Genomic DNA, 18,028 nt, shown 5'->3' with positions numbered 1-18,028 from the left:
ATGCTTGAGAATGGCAGCCAATCTCAGTTTACTTGATTTCGAGAAATGCCATCACTAATCCACTAGAGTTTTTTGCTTAACCATACTAAGCACAAATGTGGCTGTTTTGCTCAGCCAAACCGGAATTTTCACTCTTGCTTTAAAGATGTTCCGACGAGCCATGGCGGTTTCGATTTCAGTTTCTGTTAATTTTGCCATAATTCTCAAATTATCAATGACAAATGTACTTTTTAAAAGGATATTTAGTGGCGAGGAACCCCATGAAGAAACCAGAATGCTTATTTGAGATGAGCTCCTCAAAACGAACTTTCACGTGGAGTTTAACTCCACCAAATAAATCGAGGAACATCGCTTCCTTCACCTTTCTATCCGTCTTCCTCTTTTTGTTTTTTGATAAGTTTTATCCTTCCTCCTTCTTTTTCTCATATAAGTTCTAAATTCCACGGACGGCTGGAATGCGACGAAGACAAAGCTCACCTACGATCTACAGGAAGTCAAAGGTATCTCCATTAGCAGTTCCCAGTTCCCTGGTCGAGTTTATTACGTGGCGCAGTTGCGCAATGAGGCGTACATACGGGAAACAACTCCGAAATCGTACGCGTGTAATAATTTTTGTGGAAGTGTATCTTGCAAAATTCCGATATTTTCGCGACTTTTTTCTAGGATTTTCAAAGTTGTAGGTAAGTATGATGGGTTCATTATCCAGAATTTGATTTATCAATGACCTGAAGTCCAACGGCAGCACTAAATAGTCATCTGAGGGAGCGTCGTGCTACATATTGTACCGGCAAATGTTTTTGAGTTAAACATCACATTGTTACGTGTCTATGAAGAAATCTGCCAGGTTTTATTGCGATTGTCGCGGTTCCTGCGGTAAATGTGTAGCACCGTAAGCCATCCCGTGAAATAAGCCACGCTGGCACTTGCGTATGATGCGATTCCAGAATTCACGTAATTTTTAGCACGTCACCAATTCCACAGTTCATGCAGTTGTTGATTATAAAGTAACGTATAAGGTAATGTTGTCAAACTCCCCACTGGCCGATCATAAAGTAGTGACTGCTTTCTGTTGTTTTCAAATATGAGGAGAAGTGAACTTACTAGCGGAAATGGATTTAGTCAAATTAGATTTAACTTGTAAGTTCATTCGATTATTTTTTACTCTTGTTGTTATGAGTGGTTTCGTGTAGCAACATCATTGCTCGTCTTGAATTTATTTCTTACTTTTGGTAGGTTTGTTGCAAAAATGTTTATGTGGGATTGGTTTACTGGAATGCTCAACTACTTAGGTGAGTGTTTGTGCATTTTCGTACAATGCACTTGCATAATAATCAACTGAATCTACTGGGCTCAAAATAATTACATAACTCTCTGTTACCATTATTATGGAAAGGCTCCAAGCAAGTTTTTTTTTTCTCTTAAGCTTTAAAGACCAAGGAACAAAAAGCCTAAACAATGGTTATAGTGCAGTACACATACAAGTACATGTACTCTGTTGCCATTCAACACTGTAAAGGAAAGGAATGGCTTTTTAAAGGGAAAGTATTGTCTAGAAAAAGTTTCTCTAAATTACGAAAACTTTTCGCCAGGAATTGGAAAATAATTGCCGTTTTGTCCAGTTCCCTGTTAAAATGTGACTAGAGCACTTTGAAGTTGCCTCTTTTGTGACTTGGAGAGCGCCATCTTGGATATGACGTGTTATGACGCAGCAATAGTCAACAAACGTGCTCGACTTTACCAAGTTCTTCGATCCCCGATCACTTTCTCATTCTTGTGTGACCTTTCTGCTTCGAGAAATTCAAATGAAAGTTGAACTATGGTAAAAAGTCTTGTGGTTCCATAGGTAGTAAGTGCGACAGAAGCTCAAGTCACTTAATACGTATAGATTTTCTAGTCAATCAAACTAGGTGGCAAAAATCAGCGAGAGCAAATGTAAAAGACAAAAACCTTGAACATGTGACAAAGAAATATTCGGCAAGCGTACCTTTCACTTTCTTCCTTCAGCGACAGCCGTCTTCGATGCTTCACCAAACGTATTTGTTTGCTTTCGCATGGGAAAGTGTTTAATTTAGAATAAGCTGACGAAACTTTCAGATGTTGCTCAATACACGGAGCAAGGCTTTTTCAAATCAACAATTACCATTGTTGGAGTGTATGCTTTCGAGGGGGATGAAACTAGACACATGTCTAGAATTGAGAACACATATCAGAAGAAAACCAAAGCTTACCCCAGAAATTAAAATTTAAAGAAAAGTTGGCCGGTGAAAATAAAACGTTAATGGGTTCAATTCCTCAAACGTGAAAACCTGAGTGCTATATTGTCTGTTCGGGTCTGTCATTGGTCTGTCATTTTACCAAGGAGGACTTCTTCAGGATATATGAATAGTAATTATTTAAAGAGTGACTGCAGTGACTGTCATAGAATGAATCTAAATTATTTACTCAACATAACTTTAATTTTAATTTTTGTAATTACACTTTAGTGTGGGGTTGACAGATGGTTTTATTAATATCCCTTTGAATATTAGTGATGTTCAATGGTTGAAGTAACACAAGAATTGTTCCCAACACTTTGTAGTATGAGAAGGATGAACAGGTTACTCTATGACTAAACATTGCAACATGGTTCACCTGTTTTAAAGAGGTGTTTGTGTGATGATACATGTATATGTAGCATTCAAAGCGCAGATTAAAGTGTCAACAATAACATTCAGCATTCATACTCAATTCTCTAACATGTTTGTTGACACTGATGGAATCTTTTAGCCAGGGATTTAGACACAAAATGCTGTGTGCTAAAATAAAACACTCCATTGACATTTCTCTCATAGGTTTAATGAAAAAGACTGGCAAATTGGTATTCTTAGGATTGGACAATGCGGGAAAAACAACTTTATTACACATGCTTAAGGATGACCGCATGGCCCAGCATGTTCCGACGCTTCATCCAAGTATGAACTTTTATCCTTTTTGATAATTAATTTTTAGAATGCATTTCTTTTGAAGTTACAGTTACAAAATGTATTTAACTAATCTAGTCTGGTTATCAGACTTCAACATGTTCATTGCCGAAATACTCTGTTTTGTTTTTATTTTTATTTTAATTTTTGTTTTTAGCATCAGAGGAGTTGTCCATGGGTGGTATGAAGTTTACAACATTTGATTTAGGAGGTCACAAGCAAGGTATGATTTGTACCTTGTTCCTTGTACCTTGTGCATGTTCTTTGTACATGTTCCTTGTAAATGTTCCTTGTACTTTGTACTTTTCTGGAAAGGTTGTAGTTGCATCTACATGTATATTTTTCATTTATTAGTAAATTTTCGTTGTAAACTTAATGGTTTTAAGAATTTTGTATGAGCATGAATATTGCCTCTACTATAATCCAAGTGCTTTCTTAGAATCAACAAATTTTGGAACTTTTTTGGAAAACCTTTAAGCCTAGGAATTCATGATTTGTAGTCATTATCTTGAGTGAAGAGTTGAACTCATTTGATCCTTAGCAATTCTTTTTATAACCAGAACAAAACAAATGCATTTACATGTACTGTCCTGAAACGAAAGAGATCTACCAGTGAGAGTGCTACGTGCGTCTAAGTTCAATTTGAGCCTTTGCCTGGGGAATGCAAATTGACAAAATAAGGACAGAGAAAAGCTCTGACCAGGGTGGGAAATGAACCCACAACCTCTAGATTGGATCATTGTTTCATGGTAGCGCATTCCAACAGTTACTGCAATTACATGGGAAGAAAGATACACTGTAGATCCTAAAATTGCACTCTGATGTAATAATTATGTGTATATCTCATGTGAAAGGGTTCTGTAGATGTGTTTTCATGCTAAAAATACATTTATGTACACTGTACAGTAGTTGTAACCTTCACCACATACATAATTATACATTGTATGTATCCTTACGATTCACAACTGTGGAGTTGTTTACTTGTACTGGTAGATGTACATGTACAGTAGTACATATGTGGTGCTTATTCTGCCGTACATGTATGTGTCTACATGTAAGTCCCTGTAACACTACCCGTTTATCCACCTTGAATACAGTTATCTTCATTATATTTTAGTAGACAGAGTACAGTGTCTAATAGAAATGTCAGTGTGCATGTTGTCGGGTATGCAGTGAAGCGTTCAACTGATTTTCTTTATTTTTTGCAGCTCGCCGGATTTGGAAGGATTATTTTCCTGCAGTCAACGGAATAGTTTTCATTATTGATTGTGCTGATGGAGAAAGACTTCCAGAGTCTAAGGCTGAACTAGAGGCATGTACATGTTTTCAGGTTTTTGAAATGCACAGTTTTCTAAAGGTGTTAACAGGAAAATAGATTACATGTATTTTGTTGAGAGCACTAGCAACATTACCATCAGGCTTTTGCTTAAGGAAAAAAAAACCAAAAAATCAAGAATTAACTTTTTATTGGTAAAAAAACAGTATTGTGTCGATAAAGTAGAAAGACAAAGCAAGATGTACATTATGTTTCTTGGCTAGCACAAGTCAAAGAACACCCCCATTATCTCTGGCCCATCATTTCAAGGTTTTGGTACTTTCTGATTATTGATGTCATAGGTTATTGTGTAACATTTTTTGTCTAACGAACTAGTGGTAAAAAAGATCCCACCTGTGATGGAAGGTCCTTGATGGTCGAGATGCAGGTCTAAATTTTTTTGTTGTATACTGTATATTTGGCAGAGTTTGTTGGCCGATGAGCAGTTAGCAAGTTGTCCAGTTCTTCTTCTTGGGAACAAAATTGACATACCAGGAGCTGCCAGTGAGGATTATATTAGACAGTACTTCGGACTTTATGGACTTACAACAGGAAAGGTACTGTACTGTCACCTATTGTTTCCAGGCACTAAAATGGATGAGCCTTTGGTGTCAAAGGTGTACAAATAAAACGAAAAATCGTTTTACATACCGCACACATAATTATAACACAATCATAGAGTCTCATAGTTCACAATTCTTATTTTTCTGTGAGGTTGTAATTCGGTCTTTAAAGTTGCCTCTGGTAGCTGCTCTCAGTCCATAATTATTATTAATTTTGATCTTACCTACCCACTCAACCCATGTACTTTATGAACGTGAAAGGAGGACAGACCACAACACTGGGGGTGCCCCCAATACTCTTCGTGAACAGTGTGCGAGTTCTTTAACATCCCACAATGTTGATTAATGGTAAAGGTTTAAGATGGGGTGCATGGTGTATAGTCCTTAACCGAGAAGTCTAACCATTTGCAGATGAAATTACAAAGGCAGCACTTTCTCATCGGTTATCTTTTAAAGTGCTACTATGATCAATTTTTATCCCTTGAATTTTTATGTAGTTTTATCACTGACATAAGTACTCGCACACAATGCATTTTAACTTTCCCGAATATTCAACATAAAACTCTCGCAGTACATTATATCATTAGTGTCCAGAGGATTAAAACGAATTTGGACACCCAGTTGTTCAGCAAATGAGCATCCATTTCAGCAATGTCTGCACTCAAGGCTTCAACCTTGTGTTGTTCGTAGTCTTTGAAAAGTTCACCGCAATTGAAAACCGGCACTTGTATCTCTTATTTTTATATTTAGTTGAAACTGGAATAGCCTCGTTAACGGAATCACTTACTTAGGAATACGGTTTTGGCAGGTGAAAACGACGTGATTCGGACTCGCTCTCCATCACTCCCTTATATGTAAATTTAAAAGCTCTTCCTTTTGAACTCACCCAAATATAGGGAAGATATCGTTGACGTCACCTTATGTCATTAATGTGCCAACCAGAGCCTCTTTGGCTGTGGAAACAAAGGTTCTTTTATTCCTGTGGTAGTTACATGTACATTTGAAGAACAGAAGTAATGTTTGTAAACAGATATCTTCCCTATTGATTATTCACTTCCTTTACAAATGACTGTGATGTTACACTCATCCTTAGTAAAAAAAAAAAAAGGTTGAGAAGTCATGTCAAAAACTCATGCTTTATGTTTCATCAGGGGTTCCGAACACTTTAAAACAATAAAAGCACTCTGCCTATGGCATCATGCTTTCATCTGTTTCTTGGTGTTTGGAACCCCTGATGAAACATTCCCACTCCTTTTTGACATATTACTTCTCCTGCATGAAAGCCCGATTCTCAACCGATCCAACTAAGTTGCAGTACTGTACAGTGTATGCATGAATGGCATGATTAGTTTCTTTTCCTCTTTGCTCTCTCTCTCGTTTTAAAAATCTGTTCTTCGTTTCGCTGAACAGGGAAACATTGCAGCTAAAGATCTCCAAGCACGACCTATGGAACTTTACATGTGTAGTGTGTTAAAACGGCAAGGTTATGGTGAAGGTCAGTGTTGATTAATTTCATTTTCTTCTCCACACAAGGAGTGGCCACATGCAGTTATTGACTGTCTTGTTTTCCTTGTGGTTTATTTCAGGCTTTAGGTGGCTGGCGAATTACATTTAAACCATCATCATCTCGAAACTAGTGAAACAGAAATGTATTGTGTCAATTTGTTCAAATTTGGAATGAGAAAGAATACAAGACAGATGCTATACAGAATTGGCCAGACAAGGAATTGAACAAACGGTCTAAACTTTTTGATTTTTCTTAGTTGTGAATTCTTGTAATAGAAATTAATTTGGTACCATTATCAGGGTCACCTGATCACTGTTCACAGTTAAGGATGCTGGCTGATGTGTACATCTATGGTTACTATATGCAATGAAGGGAATGAAATTTAAGTAGTATTTTTGTGCGCAGGATAAAGGCTTGAGCCATCTTATTTTTCACAATCTCAATCTCAAACTCCTTGCATTGCATGCAGTAAGTATTGTAATTGATATTCATACTGTATTTCAGTTTTTCAGTTATGCAAATGCCTTTGACTCGTTGAAGTTACATGTACTACAGTGTAGTTTTATGATTGTGGCATACGTACTATGATTGCACAGAACATGCCTTGTACATGTACAATGTAACAGGAGAGAGGACTTTCACACTTGCAAGAATGTTGAATTGAAGTGGGCTCAACGTTTGCTTTTACAAATTCAGATAAAATAATTTTTATTTGTACTTTGATTTGTGGTTGCCAAAAGGTGCACATGTACAGTGAACATGATTCTTTGTGAAAAAACAAACGGAAATCTTTGTAAACTCTACAGTCTTCAAATTATTGTTTAAGTTCGGTTGTTAATTAGCACACAGTACACAGGACTGTCCTTTAATCCTGGCACATGATATCACACGAAGGCCCTGCTATTTCAATCTTCGTTTACTGAAAGTTGGACCGACCCTCCCCCCCACCCCCAGATTTCTTTTTTCTTTAAGACATTGCCTATTGATTAGCCAGCAATTGTTGGTTTTCACTCACGTGATCAACAACCATGTTTTTCAACGAAAAGAAAAGAAAACGTTTGCGCAATGATAAACTTACAGTGCAACGCGCCTTACCGTGACCACCCAAGAAACTTTCACATTTGACAATTACGTGAAAATACGTCAACTCAACAACCCATGCAACGGTGTTCAACTTACAATTGTGCGAACTTCGAACTTTGCAAGGAGGCGTGGCTGTCAATCAAATTCACACATCCTGATTGGCGGACAATTTGTAAAAAGAATTTTAGGTGGCCACGGAAAGGCGCGTCGCTCTGTAAATTCCCGGAAGATTTGGTCGGGGTTCCAATGTGTCGGCTGTGACGTCATGTGAAAACCAAGAATTGCCAAGGAAAATTTGAAATAGCCGGGTTGACGGTAGAAGCCATGAGATGGAAGAGAACAATTTACGCAAGAAATGTCCAAAAACAAAGTTTCCTTTTGCTTAGCACGCAATATAAAACTATCCTTGAGTTGTTCGCTTATGAGACATCATCGCTGCCGTCGTGGTGCAAACAATAGATAGCTTTCGATTCTAAGACGAGGACAACTACGAGTACGAGATTTTCTTAAAGAACAACAGTGAGCGTGCGCAAACCAGCGTCATTTTGGCGGGAAAAACGTGATACCGTCGTCATTTTAGTACGAGGGTTTGCAAAATTGTCGTCGAATCAAAACAAGTCAACAACAGGGTAGCAGTTTTGGCATTTTTCGATCAGCAAAAAGGCTCAGTTACCAGCAAGAAGAATAACTGAGCAACCTACACTGTTAGCAGAGAGTAAGATTAATCGTCCGGGTTATAAATCTTCTAAGCCTTTTCGCTAAAAACGGGCAGTCAAATCTCGTTCTCGTTCTCTTCTTCGTCCTAGAATCTAATGGTCCCTATTACAAACTACTGTACACGTAGATGTTTCACTTGGCAGAGACAGGTGTTAGAGACTTAAAAGATCCACGACGAGGCGCTGTGAACGAGAATACCATTTAATGAGTTGCACAGTTCATCCTCGTCCGCGAAATGTGGATCTAAGAATGGCTAATTTGATTCTCAAGTTTTCTGGAAAACGGAAACACACAACAGCATTCGGTCAAATTTGTTTCTAATGTATTCAATACCGTTCCTCCCAATACGGGTTTGTGTATACACTGTAGTTATAATGGTTTGAAGAAATTAAACTAACCCAAAAGCTTTGTTCAACTTGAAATTTCCAAGACGTATTTGTTCACCTTGCGTTGTGGATCTTAAATGACCTGTAATTTTGTTCTGCAGATTTTTTGTTAATGTTGGGTTCGCGTGTTCACGACCTCCCAACGATAAGCGAACCATCTAACGAATTTAAAACCAGATGTACACTAGTTTGCCTTAGTTTGTAACTCGGGCCTCAGTTCGCAGGGTGGATAGCGCTAGAGCGGTTTTCAAATGAGTGTCGTAAAACCAAAACCAAGGTAATTACTTTGGCCAATCAAAAAGGACAGAGACAATCCAGTAAACCAATCAAAACCCGAAGTAATTACACGTAGCCGATACAAAGCGCGGGAAAATGTGCACGCGTGAGCCACGATTGGTTTTGCTTTCACTTCTGATTGGTTTAAAAAGTGGCCAGAGAACTTTGAACCAATCACAGAGTGAAGTAGATGCAAAACCAAAGTAATTCGCTAATTACTTTCGACACTCAATTGAAAACCGCTCTATCCACTGGATAACTCAATTGGTTTTGCTAGTGTTTATACCCTGCATAATGATTTATCCGGTGGATAGCGCTTTCTATCTTTTGAATAACCGAGGCCAGTACTGCGCCATTCAATAACATGCGGACTCTGTGCCAATTTTCGGCGGCTCCTCCCAGCTTCCGACTATGTTGAGTGAACTGGGCTCAGTGATGTGATTTGATTACTGCGCGCTCGACAGTAGTCGGAAGCTCGGAGAAGCCGCCGCATATTGGATTGACGGTAGCGAAAAACGCATTTGTCGGTTGACCTTTGAATTTAAGAGTCCGCATGTTATTGAAAGGCGCAATAATCGGAAATCATCATTGATTTGAAATTAGTATTGTTGGTAACACGAAGGTAAGGTGCTAACATGAGTAAGAAAGGGAGAACGTGTTGGAAAAAAAGTAGTTAAAACACGCGTTTTCCGTTTCGACGAACGCGTTGACTTTGGTCAGCGTTTTGCAAAGGCGTTAGATGGTTTACTTTGAGCGGTACAGGAAGTCAAGGATAAGATTACTGTGTGTGTCTCGGAGACAACAAAAATTTCATTTTGATTTTTTGTGCAATCTTGATATTGTGCAACTAGAAACGTAAAATAAATGTTATCCACTGCACTTGCCTTGAACTGCAAGCTGGCAAGTGTTGATGAGTTTGCTTTTAATTCTGTCCAGTTGCGACATTATCCATGTACATTTGTATTAACATGAAGTAATTATTTTATATGTACAGCATTAAAGAACTGAAAGAGAAAGATTTGCGAGCTTATTCTTTTTTAGTTTATTCTTTCAATTTCGTACCTTTCAATAAGAACAAGCTGTTGGTATAGGAACTAAAGGCAACTTAAAATCCCGTCTACACGAGCAATTTGTATGTGACAATTCTTATTTGCTCGTGTAGACAAGGAAATTTGGCCAATGTTTCATGTAATGCTGAAAAGCTGGCATGTCAGCTTTAATGTTAAAAAAGTTGTCAAATACGAAAAATTGCTCGTGTAGACCGCTCGTCAAATAAAATGTGGCAAATTCCTTCCTCTTTGTGAGCGCCACTGGAGAATGATCAGGCAACCTCGCTCGTTTCTGCTTTCTCTGCTGCCTAAAGGCATTGCTGACCCACTTAACTGCGAATTGTCAACAATAGACCTATAAATCGGCTAACTCAATGTTGTACCCAATTCAAATCTCCCCAGATTAAGATTCTTTGTGTACTGCATTTGCATGATAATGTAGCATTCATGTTTAAATGATATGGAAATACCTGGAACAAAACGTTTTATTCCCAAAGGGTTTGAATTGGGTACAACATTGACGAGTTAGCCGATTAGGTCGATTCCTTGTGCTATCTATAGGGAAGATATATGTTTATAACCATTGCTTTTGTTATTCAAATGTGCCAACCACAGGGACAAAAAACCCTTTGTTTTGATAGCCAATGAGGTTCTGGTTAGCACATTACTGACAATAGGTCAGTAGGTTACTGATGTCAAGGATATCTTTCCTATACGATCAAATGTATTTGCCACATTCTTTGATTATTAGGGTGATGAGACGGCCACGTCGGTGCCAAAACAATAGAAAAATGCTTCTAAAGTTTTGCATAATAAAAGGTCAAATTCCCAAAGTATAAAATTAATCTCAGATTATACTTTGACTGCACTATTTACCCACATCTCACTGTGTGGGAGATCAGGGTACGAGATTAGTCAAAGCACCAATACAGAGTCGAAATTGAAGAGAATTTTTTAAGCCGTGAGTTCATGAGAAATTCGACGTATGGTGTAATCGCAGTGTAAGCCGTTTCACTAATGTAAACAACTTGACAAACAAGCAACGCTACTATTAGATTAGTCAAAATAGTAAAAGAACGAACTGTTCTTGGCCTTTGTTAAATATGTCTTTGGTTCTGGAAATATACGGCTTTTTGTACTAGTGCCCAGTCCCCTATGGAAAGTGATTTCTTTTTTCGGACATTTACTTAAAATTATCTTGAAATATTCAAGCACAAAAATGATGTACCCAATAGTGTTAACATCATCAAGGTAAATCCAGCCTCCAAAAAGTGATAAAAGGTGTTGCCGTTTAGCGGAGAAGCTTTCTGTGCTATTAATAACTTTGACATGTCACGTGATAATATGTCATCCCATATGGCAGTCATCTCTACTAACGATGTCCCAAAGTTATTTCGTGTTATATAAAATAGATCTGGTGGGTTGCGACTCCTTCAACCCCTCCCGCTAGATCCCCCTACGTAGTCTACTGCTGATTTTAACTTAAAACAACAAACAAGCGTTTAATTACACAAGACTGACTTTTAATTAAGCCTTACAAATTAAGGCTCTGCTATTTCACCCTTGGCTCACTGAAAGGTACATTATTCTAAGTTGGACCGATCGACAAAGACCTGAAGAATGACTCATCAGTTTAGGGTCTATCTGTTTGGAGGACAACAAGCAGTTTTAATATTTCAATTTAGCACTGACACTTTTTGACAATATTCGTATTTTGTTTATCATTGCATTCATTGTATACGTATCATTGGGCAACTCGGTAGTTTTAGTTCGCCATGATATCTTTCTATGGGTTTGTGAATGTCTATCGTTAGAAAAGTTAAAAAAAAAAAGTAGATAAAATGCACCTATAAGGAGAAAACGACTGGTCTTCTAATGACTTTTCTTAGTTTTAGCCTTGTATCAATTCAATACCTCCTGAAATTAAAAATACTAATGAACAATATGCCACTGAGTTTGTGTTGTACTGTATGTTGGTTGTGCTTGCGGTTGCTCGTAAGAACTGACTTCTTTCGGACCAAGCCTGGAGAATGTGCGAGTAAGTATCCCCGGCGTTCTAATTTTATAAACTTTGAATGAAGAAGCCTTAGAAGCGAGGAAAACTTCGCAAAACTTTAGCTGACGTGAAGGCGCCAGCTTTGTGCTTGTTTACTTTTCGGTGATAAATATTAGCTACCGGGGGCGTGGGAGACTTAACGCTTGTTCTAAAAATCTTCTTAGAGAGCAAACAAATTTGTCTGCTACATTTCACGCATTTTATTAGTGTTTACATTTTGTTAATTAATGAGTGAATTTCTAAGCCGGAGAAGTCAATTAGCGTTGTCGTTTATCTCGGCTTAAGGATAATTTTTTTCCAATTTATACCAAAATCCATTTCGCGAAACACTAAAAAGGCGGAGTTCCCTTCATGCATAGTTTAGATTGAACGGTAACACCATGTGCAATGCAAAGTCCGCCCAAACACACTCTAGGGCTCTCTCATCTTCCCGTTTCGCCAGTTAGACCCTAGGAACGAGATCGATCCCCGCCCCTTATTTACCTATTTTAACTGATATAATCAAGGATATCGCATACCACTCGTGATTTTATCGTCAAGAAACTCAAGTAAGTGGCAATGGCAAAGGCGAGACTTCTTCAGGCGCTTTTTCTTTTTTGCTTATTAGCTTGCTTGGTATCTGAATCCTCGTGTGTGGCATCGACTACGAGGGCCGCAGGCAGGACAGGATTAACGCTGAAACGCCGACAACAGAGAAAGGTACATTCATTTTCAGAAAGATTGGCCATTGTGACAGTGACTATTTAAATTCAAACATACTTCAAATCTATGCTGGGAGCCTTATGCTGCGCTGGCAGCCCACATTTTTAACACCTACGAAAAGATTTAAAGGCTTCAACTGTATGCTACAACTTTCAAGTGGTGGGATGCTGTTTGCACTGTAAAAACCATTTTGAAAGGTGTTTTTAAAACTGGTGTCTTGAACTTAAAGTCTGGAGATCTTATTGAAGTTTCAAACGTTTTGGACTATAAATGACTAGCCTTTAACACATTAGAAGACGAAAAAATCGTCTGGACGGACAAATCTTCTTGGATTCTGATCATAATCTAAAGACCCCAATTGTTTGCGGGCCGGAGTTGAACCTAGGACTTCCTAAACCGGTTGTCTAATTCTCTACCCTCTGAAACAAGATCATGATCCCTTCTATATTTTATCTTGCAAGCAAATACCGCGTGGATCTTTAAAGTGATATTATGATTTCTTTAGATTTTGAAAGTGTGTTTGCTTAACACCTGCCTGGCAAAATTTTGAACTTTGAGTGCCAATTTGAATTTTAAGGTCCACCATTACTAACGCTCAAAACTGACCGACTAGACCTCAGAGGGCTGGAGCTAGGGAACACGTGGAAAAGTGACGTCATTTACTCAGTAGCTTAAAATTTCAGCGTGTAAACGCAGTTTATTATGTATGCAAAACAGGAGTTTAAATATCTGAAAGCCCGAAACTCCCGTGCTGCATATTAATTCAGTCGCGTACAAACGCATTCCATTCTCAAACTAGTGAGTCTTTGACGTCATTTTCTCTTCGATCGAGCTCTAGCATAAAGTTAGTAATGGGGACCATTAAATAGGAATTAAAATTCCTTTTAAAATAAACAAGTTTCTTTTTAAAATTAAGGCTTAAGACTTAGGTAAATTAGTGTTTAGTTAACATAGTTTTGAAATCCAAATGCAAATGGATCTCGAGCAGTCACCTCCTCATCCCGGTTAATATACCATTTTACAGTTTTGTGCTCAGTTACCTGGCCTTTGAATGAAAGTGAGTCTGGAGTTGACCTTGCTTTGATAGAAACCTCACTGCTTTTCAATAATAATAATAATAATAATAATATAATAATAATAATAATAATAATAATAATAATAAGTCGGCGAGTAGTGCAGACGTGCTTCGTCCCTAGCGTTGGAAATTTGCTTCTGCACGAAAGTGAGCCAAGCTTGGAGCACCAGTACACATTCAGAGGAGTATTTTATACTTTGTGTTTTGTCTAACTGAGAGAAGTGAGACTGCAGGTGTCTCCTGGCACGGAAATTTGAGTCATTAGTTTGAATATTTGAGTTCGTTTACTGTTGCGTTCACTACGACAAATGGAGGTGACGAGTGGGGCAGATGTTCAAGAAAAAACAAGGCGGAAGATAAAATGGACGAAGGAAATGAATGAAGCGGTGTTAAGCTGTAAGCGCAAGGCTCAGATCCTAGTGAAGTCTGATGAGGCACCATTATCAGAGAGCGGACGTAAAAAGGGATATATGCAAGTGATGAAAGAGATGTGGGATGCTATGGGTTATGAGGACTTTGGTTTAACAAGCCAAAACCTGAGAGATCAGGCCGCTCGCTTAGAAAAGTCGATGGGGGATGCTACTAGTAGTATCATCAGGCGAATTGGAAAACGAAAGCAGAATGGTTTAATAGACAGCAATAATGGAGAATCAGAACAGCGCGCTGGTAAGTGCCAGTCAGCGCGAAATGCTAATAAACAGGAGCAAGAGTCGAATCTGCATAGTACACAGGATCAGACTGTAATTCCAGTGGGACCAGTTAATACTCTTACCGAGGACAAAGACGATCTATTGGGAAAGGCGTTACGATTATTCGCATCGGTGAATCTTCAACCAGGCGATTACACCAGCCGTGGGTTTGACACCAGAATAAAAGAAAAGCCCTCTGGGAATGAAATCAATATAATCAACAAGACTGTTGGCGAAATAATGAGTCAAAACACAGTCCTCCCTGTGGAAAACCCTTTCGGATATCTATGGGTTGCTAATTGCGCATTATACTCGGCTGTCATAGCGTTTCTGCTCATTAAGGGTTGGAGAAAAGAACATAACATGCGGACTGACAGTGGAAAAAGGCATAGTGACAAATATAAGAGAGAATTTGAAAAGAAAGTGACGGAGCTGAGAAAAAGAATATCGATTGCAAAAGCTGAGTTAGAGCGAATCAGGGAAAACAGAAAGATCACCAAGAAAGGAAGAAAAAACAGGACTATTTTGATGGAAGAATGTAAAAAGATCTCTTCTTCTGAACTGATTAATTATATGGAAAAGAAAAAGTCACAGTTACGTAAACTAAAAGCTGGATATACCAGAGGAAAAAAGCTTCATGAAGCAAGATCGATTAACCGGCAGTTCAATCAAGATACAAGGAAAGTTTACGCACATTTCAGGGCGCTGTGCAGTGAAGACGAGGAGCGACCTAAATATCAGAGTACCTCTAGCAATCGTTCTGGGTGTGATAGTGAAGAGAGATTTGAGAACATTGAGGATGCAAGCAATTTCTGGATAGAGTTATGGGAGACGAGAGGGACTGGGAACAAGGAAGCAGAATGGCTGAGTAAGATCAAGGAAGCAATTGCTAGGAAGGTTCCAGTGCCTTCGGAGGGGTCCTGGAGGTTAGAGTGCTCTGAAGCGGTCAAGTGTTTACTCAAGAAAAGAAACTGGAGCGCCCCAGGGCCTGACCGCCTTGTTAACTATTGGTGGAAGCGCATGCATGTGCTGCATGAGGGGATCACTAAAGCCTTCGTTGCCATCTCTGAAAGCACCGAGGAATATCCCACTTGGTTTTCTGAGGGAAAAACGCGACTCATCCCTAAACCAGGTGAATTCAGCAGCGAGAATCAGCGACCAATAACGTGCCTAAATAACATCTACAAATGGTTCACGTCGTGCCTTCAGACACCAATGGACAATCATTTGAGAGAATTCGACCTGATGGAGAGTGGACAAAGGGGAGCCAGATTGGGCTGCAGTGGGACGTCAGACAATCTTATGATTGACAGAATGGTGACGTTAGATTGTCACAGAGGAAAACGAAACCTAAGCATGGCTTGGGTAGATGTAAAGAAGGCCTACGACTCGGTGGATCACAGCTGGCTGCTTGAAATTATGGAAGTTCACCGCTTTCCTTCCTGGCTTTGTAGAGTCATGAGATTCTTAGTTGCAAGCTGGAATACCAGGATTGTTACTACCACCAAACGTGGTCCCGAAACCTCTCGTTGTATTCGATTTAACAGAGGATTGCCGCAGGGAGACTCACTCTGTCCGCGCCTCTTTACGCTATGTTTAAATCCAATAGCCTGGTCACTGGAAGCTACTGAGGGATATAAGTTGTCTAAGCCTATAAGTGCCAAGGTATACTATTTAATGTATATTGATGATCTGAAAGTTTTTGCGTCCTCTGAACCTAAGCTCAACAGAGTTTTAAAATCTACCAGTGCCGCCATGGAGGACATTGGACTAACATGGAATCCTAAGAAGTGCAATGTGATTCATGTGAGGAAAGGGGCTCAAGTGCATGATGCAGCAGGTGTGAGGTTAGGTCACGAGGGGGTCGTGGAAAGCTTGGACGCGAGTTCTACTTACAAGTTTCTAGGGGTGAGAGAGACTGTGATGCAGGATGAGAAGCTGGCATTGGAATGTGCGGCAAAGGTGTACCTACAAAGGTTGTCATTAATTTGGAGTAGCCCCCTGTCTGATTCCAACCGTGTGACTGCAAGTAACCAGTTTGCTCTTCCAGTCCTCTCCTATTTGATGTGGACTCAGCATTGGCCTATTACAGAGCTTAGAGTGATCGACAGAGAGGCGAGAAAGATAATATGTGAGAACGGAGGGAAGCATCCGCTAAGTTCGACGGCTATGTTGTATCTACCCAGGGACAAGGGTGGGCGTGGCCTACGCGCAATTGAGCAAGAATACAAGCTAACAAAAATCAAATCTGCAATTAAGCTGTATGAGAATACAGATCCTACCATGAGGTTAGTTCAGAAGTTTGAAGAGAGGGCGAGTGAGAAGGGATTCACTTCGTTGGTTAAGGAGGCATGCAAGTACGCGGAGGAGCTGGACACGGGTTTGACTTTGAACTATCCGAAACCGTCATGCAGCCCGCGCCAAGCTCCGGATACAGAAATTCTAGGGAAGAAAGTTAAGGGTTATTTGAGGAGGACTGTGACGGAGAAGTTACAGGAAGAGATTGAGAGCGAGCAGTGGCATGGTCGCTTTCTGTGTGCACGGTGGCACGACAAAGATCTGAGCATGGATGAGTGTTTTGCTTGGCTACGGGAGTGGCCCTCAGCACCCACCCACACGATTACCGGGGTACTGGAGCTTTACGAACAGCTCACCCCTACTAGAGTGTATACAAAGATCAAAACAGGAACTTCACAAGGAGAGATCACGTGTAGGTTGTGCGGAGGCGCTGCAGAAACTCTTGCGCATGTTCTTGCAGGATGTCCTGCTTTAGCACAGTCCAAGTATTTGGAGCGACACAACGCTGCACTTAAGGTGTTGTTCTTTGAGGTGTGTAAAGACCTGCAGCTAGTGGACTCAGTACCACCATGGTACTCGTTAGTGGGACCCAAACCAGTGTACGAATCTCCGGAAGCTCAAGCTTACTGGGATGTACCAGTGTATGCCGAACAAAGCTATGTCAAGGCCAACAGAGTGGACGTCAGATTTGTGGATCACAGGAGGAAACGAGTCTGGGCAGTTGAAATGAGTTGCCCCTGGTTAGACAACCGTGGGAAAAAGGAGAGGGAGAAGACGGAAAAGTATGCTCCACTGCGCTGGGAGTTAAGGAAGCAGTACCCTGGCTATGTCGTGGAACAGTGCAACGTAGTGATTGATGTGCTAGGCGGTTGGTCTAAAGATTTAGAGAAAACAATAAAGAAACTTGTGGGCGCTAGAGGAAGGGAGGTTCTCAGAAGGATGCAGAAAGCTATTATCTCAAGTTCGCTTAACATAGCGCGGGCCTTCAAGGCCATCGTCAAATAATCTTACGAACTTTAGAAATTATAGAGTGTTAGAAAATTTTAAGGATTTTTTTTTATTTATTTATTTATTTTTAAATTTAAATTTAAATTAGAATTTTAGGATTTAGGATTTTAAGGATTATTATTGTTATGATATATATATATATATATATATATATATAGAATGTATTTTATTATTTTAAAACGCTCCTTTATATAGAGACTTATGTTCCGTAAGAGGACATAGGCTACGCTTTGCGCCCTATGTACTTTTAACATTAGAGCATCCATACGTGTATACTGCAGATAATAATAATAATAATAATAATAATAATAATAATAATAATAATAATAATAATGATGTTGTTC

At 39.4% G+C, this 18,028-nt stretch overlaps 1 protein-coding gene and 1 long non-coding RNA gene across 2 annotated transcripts in view; both read left to right on the top strand.

The window, feature by feature from the left end:
- The first annotated feature begins 555 nt into the window (after positions 1-555).
- LOC137999954 (small COPII coat GTPase SAR1B-like) lies at positions 556-7,148 on the top strand. Its single transcript, XM_068845993.1, has 8 exons — positions 556-680; positions 1,234-1,289; positions 2,832-2,951; positions 3,118-3,183; positions 4,169-4,272; positions 4,701-4,832; positions 6,249-6,333; positions 6,425-7,148. Exons 2-8 carry the CDS (start codon positions 1,247-1,249, stop codon positions 6,451-6,453), a joined length of 579 nt encoding a protein of 192 aa, XP_068702094.1. The 5' UTR covers positions 556-680; positions 1,234-1,246; the 3' UTR covers positions 6,454-7,148.
- A 5,130-nt stretch (positions 7,149-12,278) lies between these two features.
- Positions 12,279-18,028, top strand: part of LOC137999017 (uncharacterized) — an 8,400-nt gene continuing 2,650 nt past the window's right edge. The window contains exon 1 of the long non-coding RNA XR_011122876.1: positions 12,279-12,611. This is a non-coding gene — a long non-coding RNA (uncharacterized lncRNA). The remainder of the gene's footprint in view (positions 12,612-18,028) is intronic.

Source organism: Montipora foliosa, chromosome 4 (assembly GCF_036669935.1).
Source record: "Montipora foliosa isolate CH-2021 chromosome 4, ASM3666993v2, whole genome shotgun sequence".
Taxonomy (NCBI): Eukaryota; Metazoa; Cnidaria; class Anthozoa; order Scleractinia; family Acroporidae; genus Montipora; species Montipora foliosa.
Note: the sequence above shows the minus strand (reverse complement) of the source record. Positions and strands in the feature narration are given on the sequence as shown.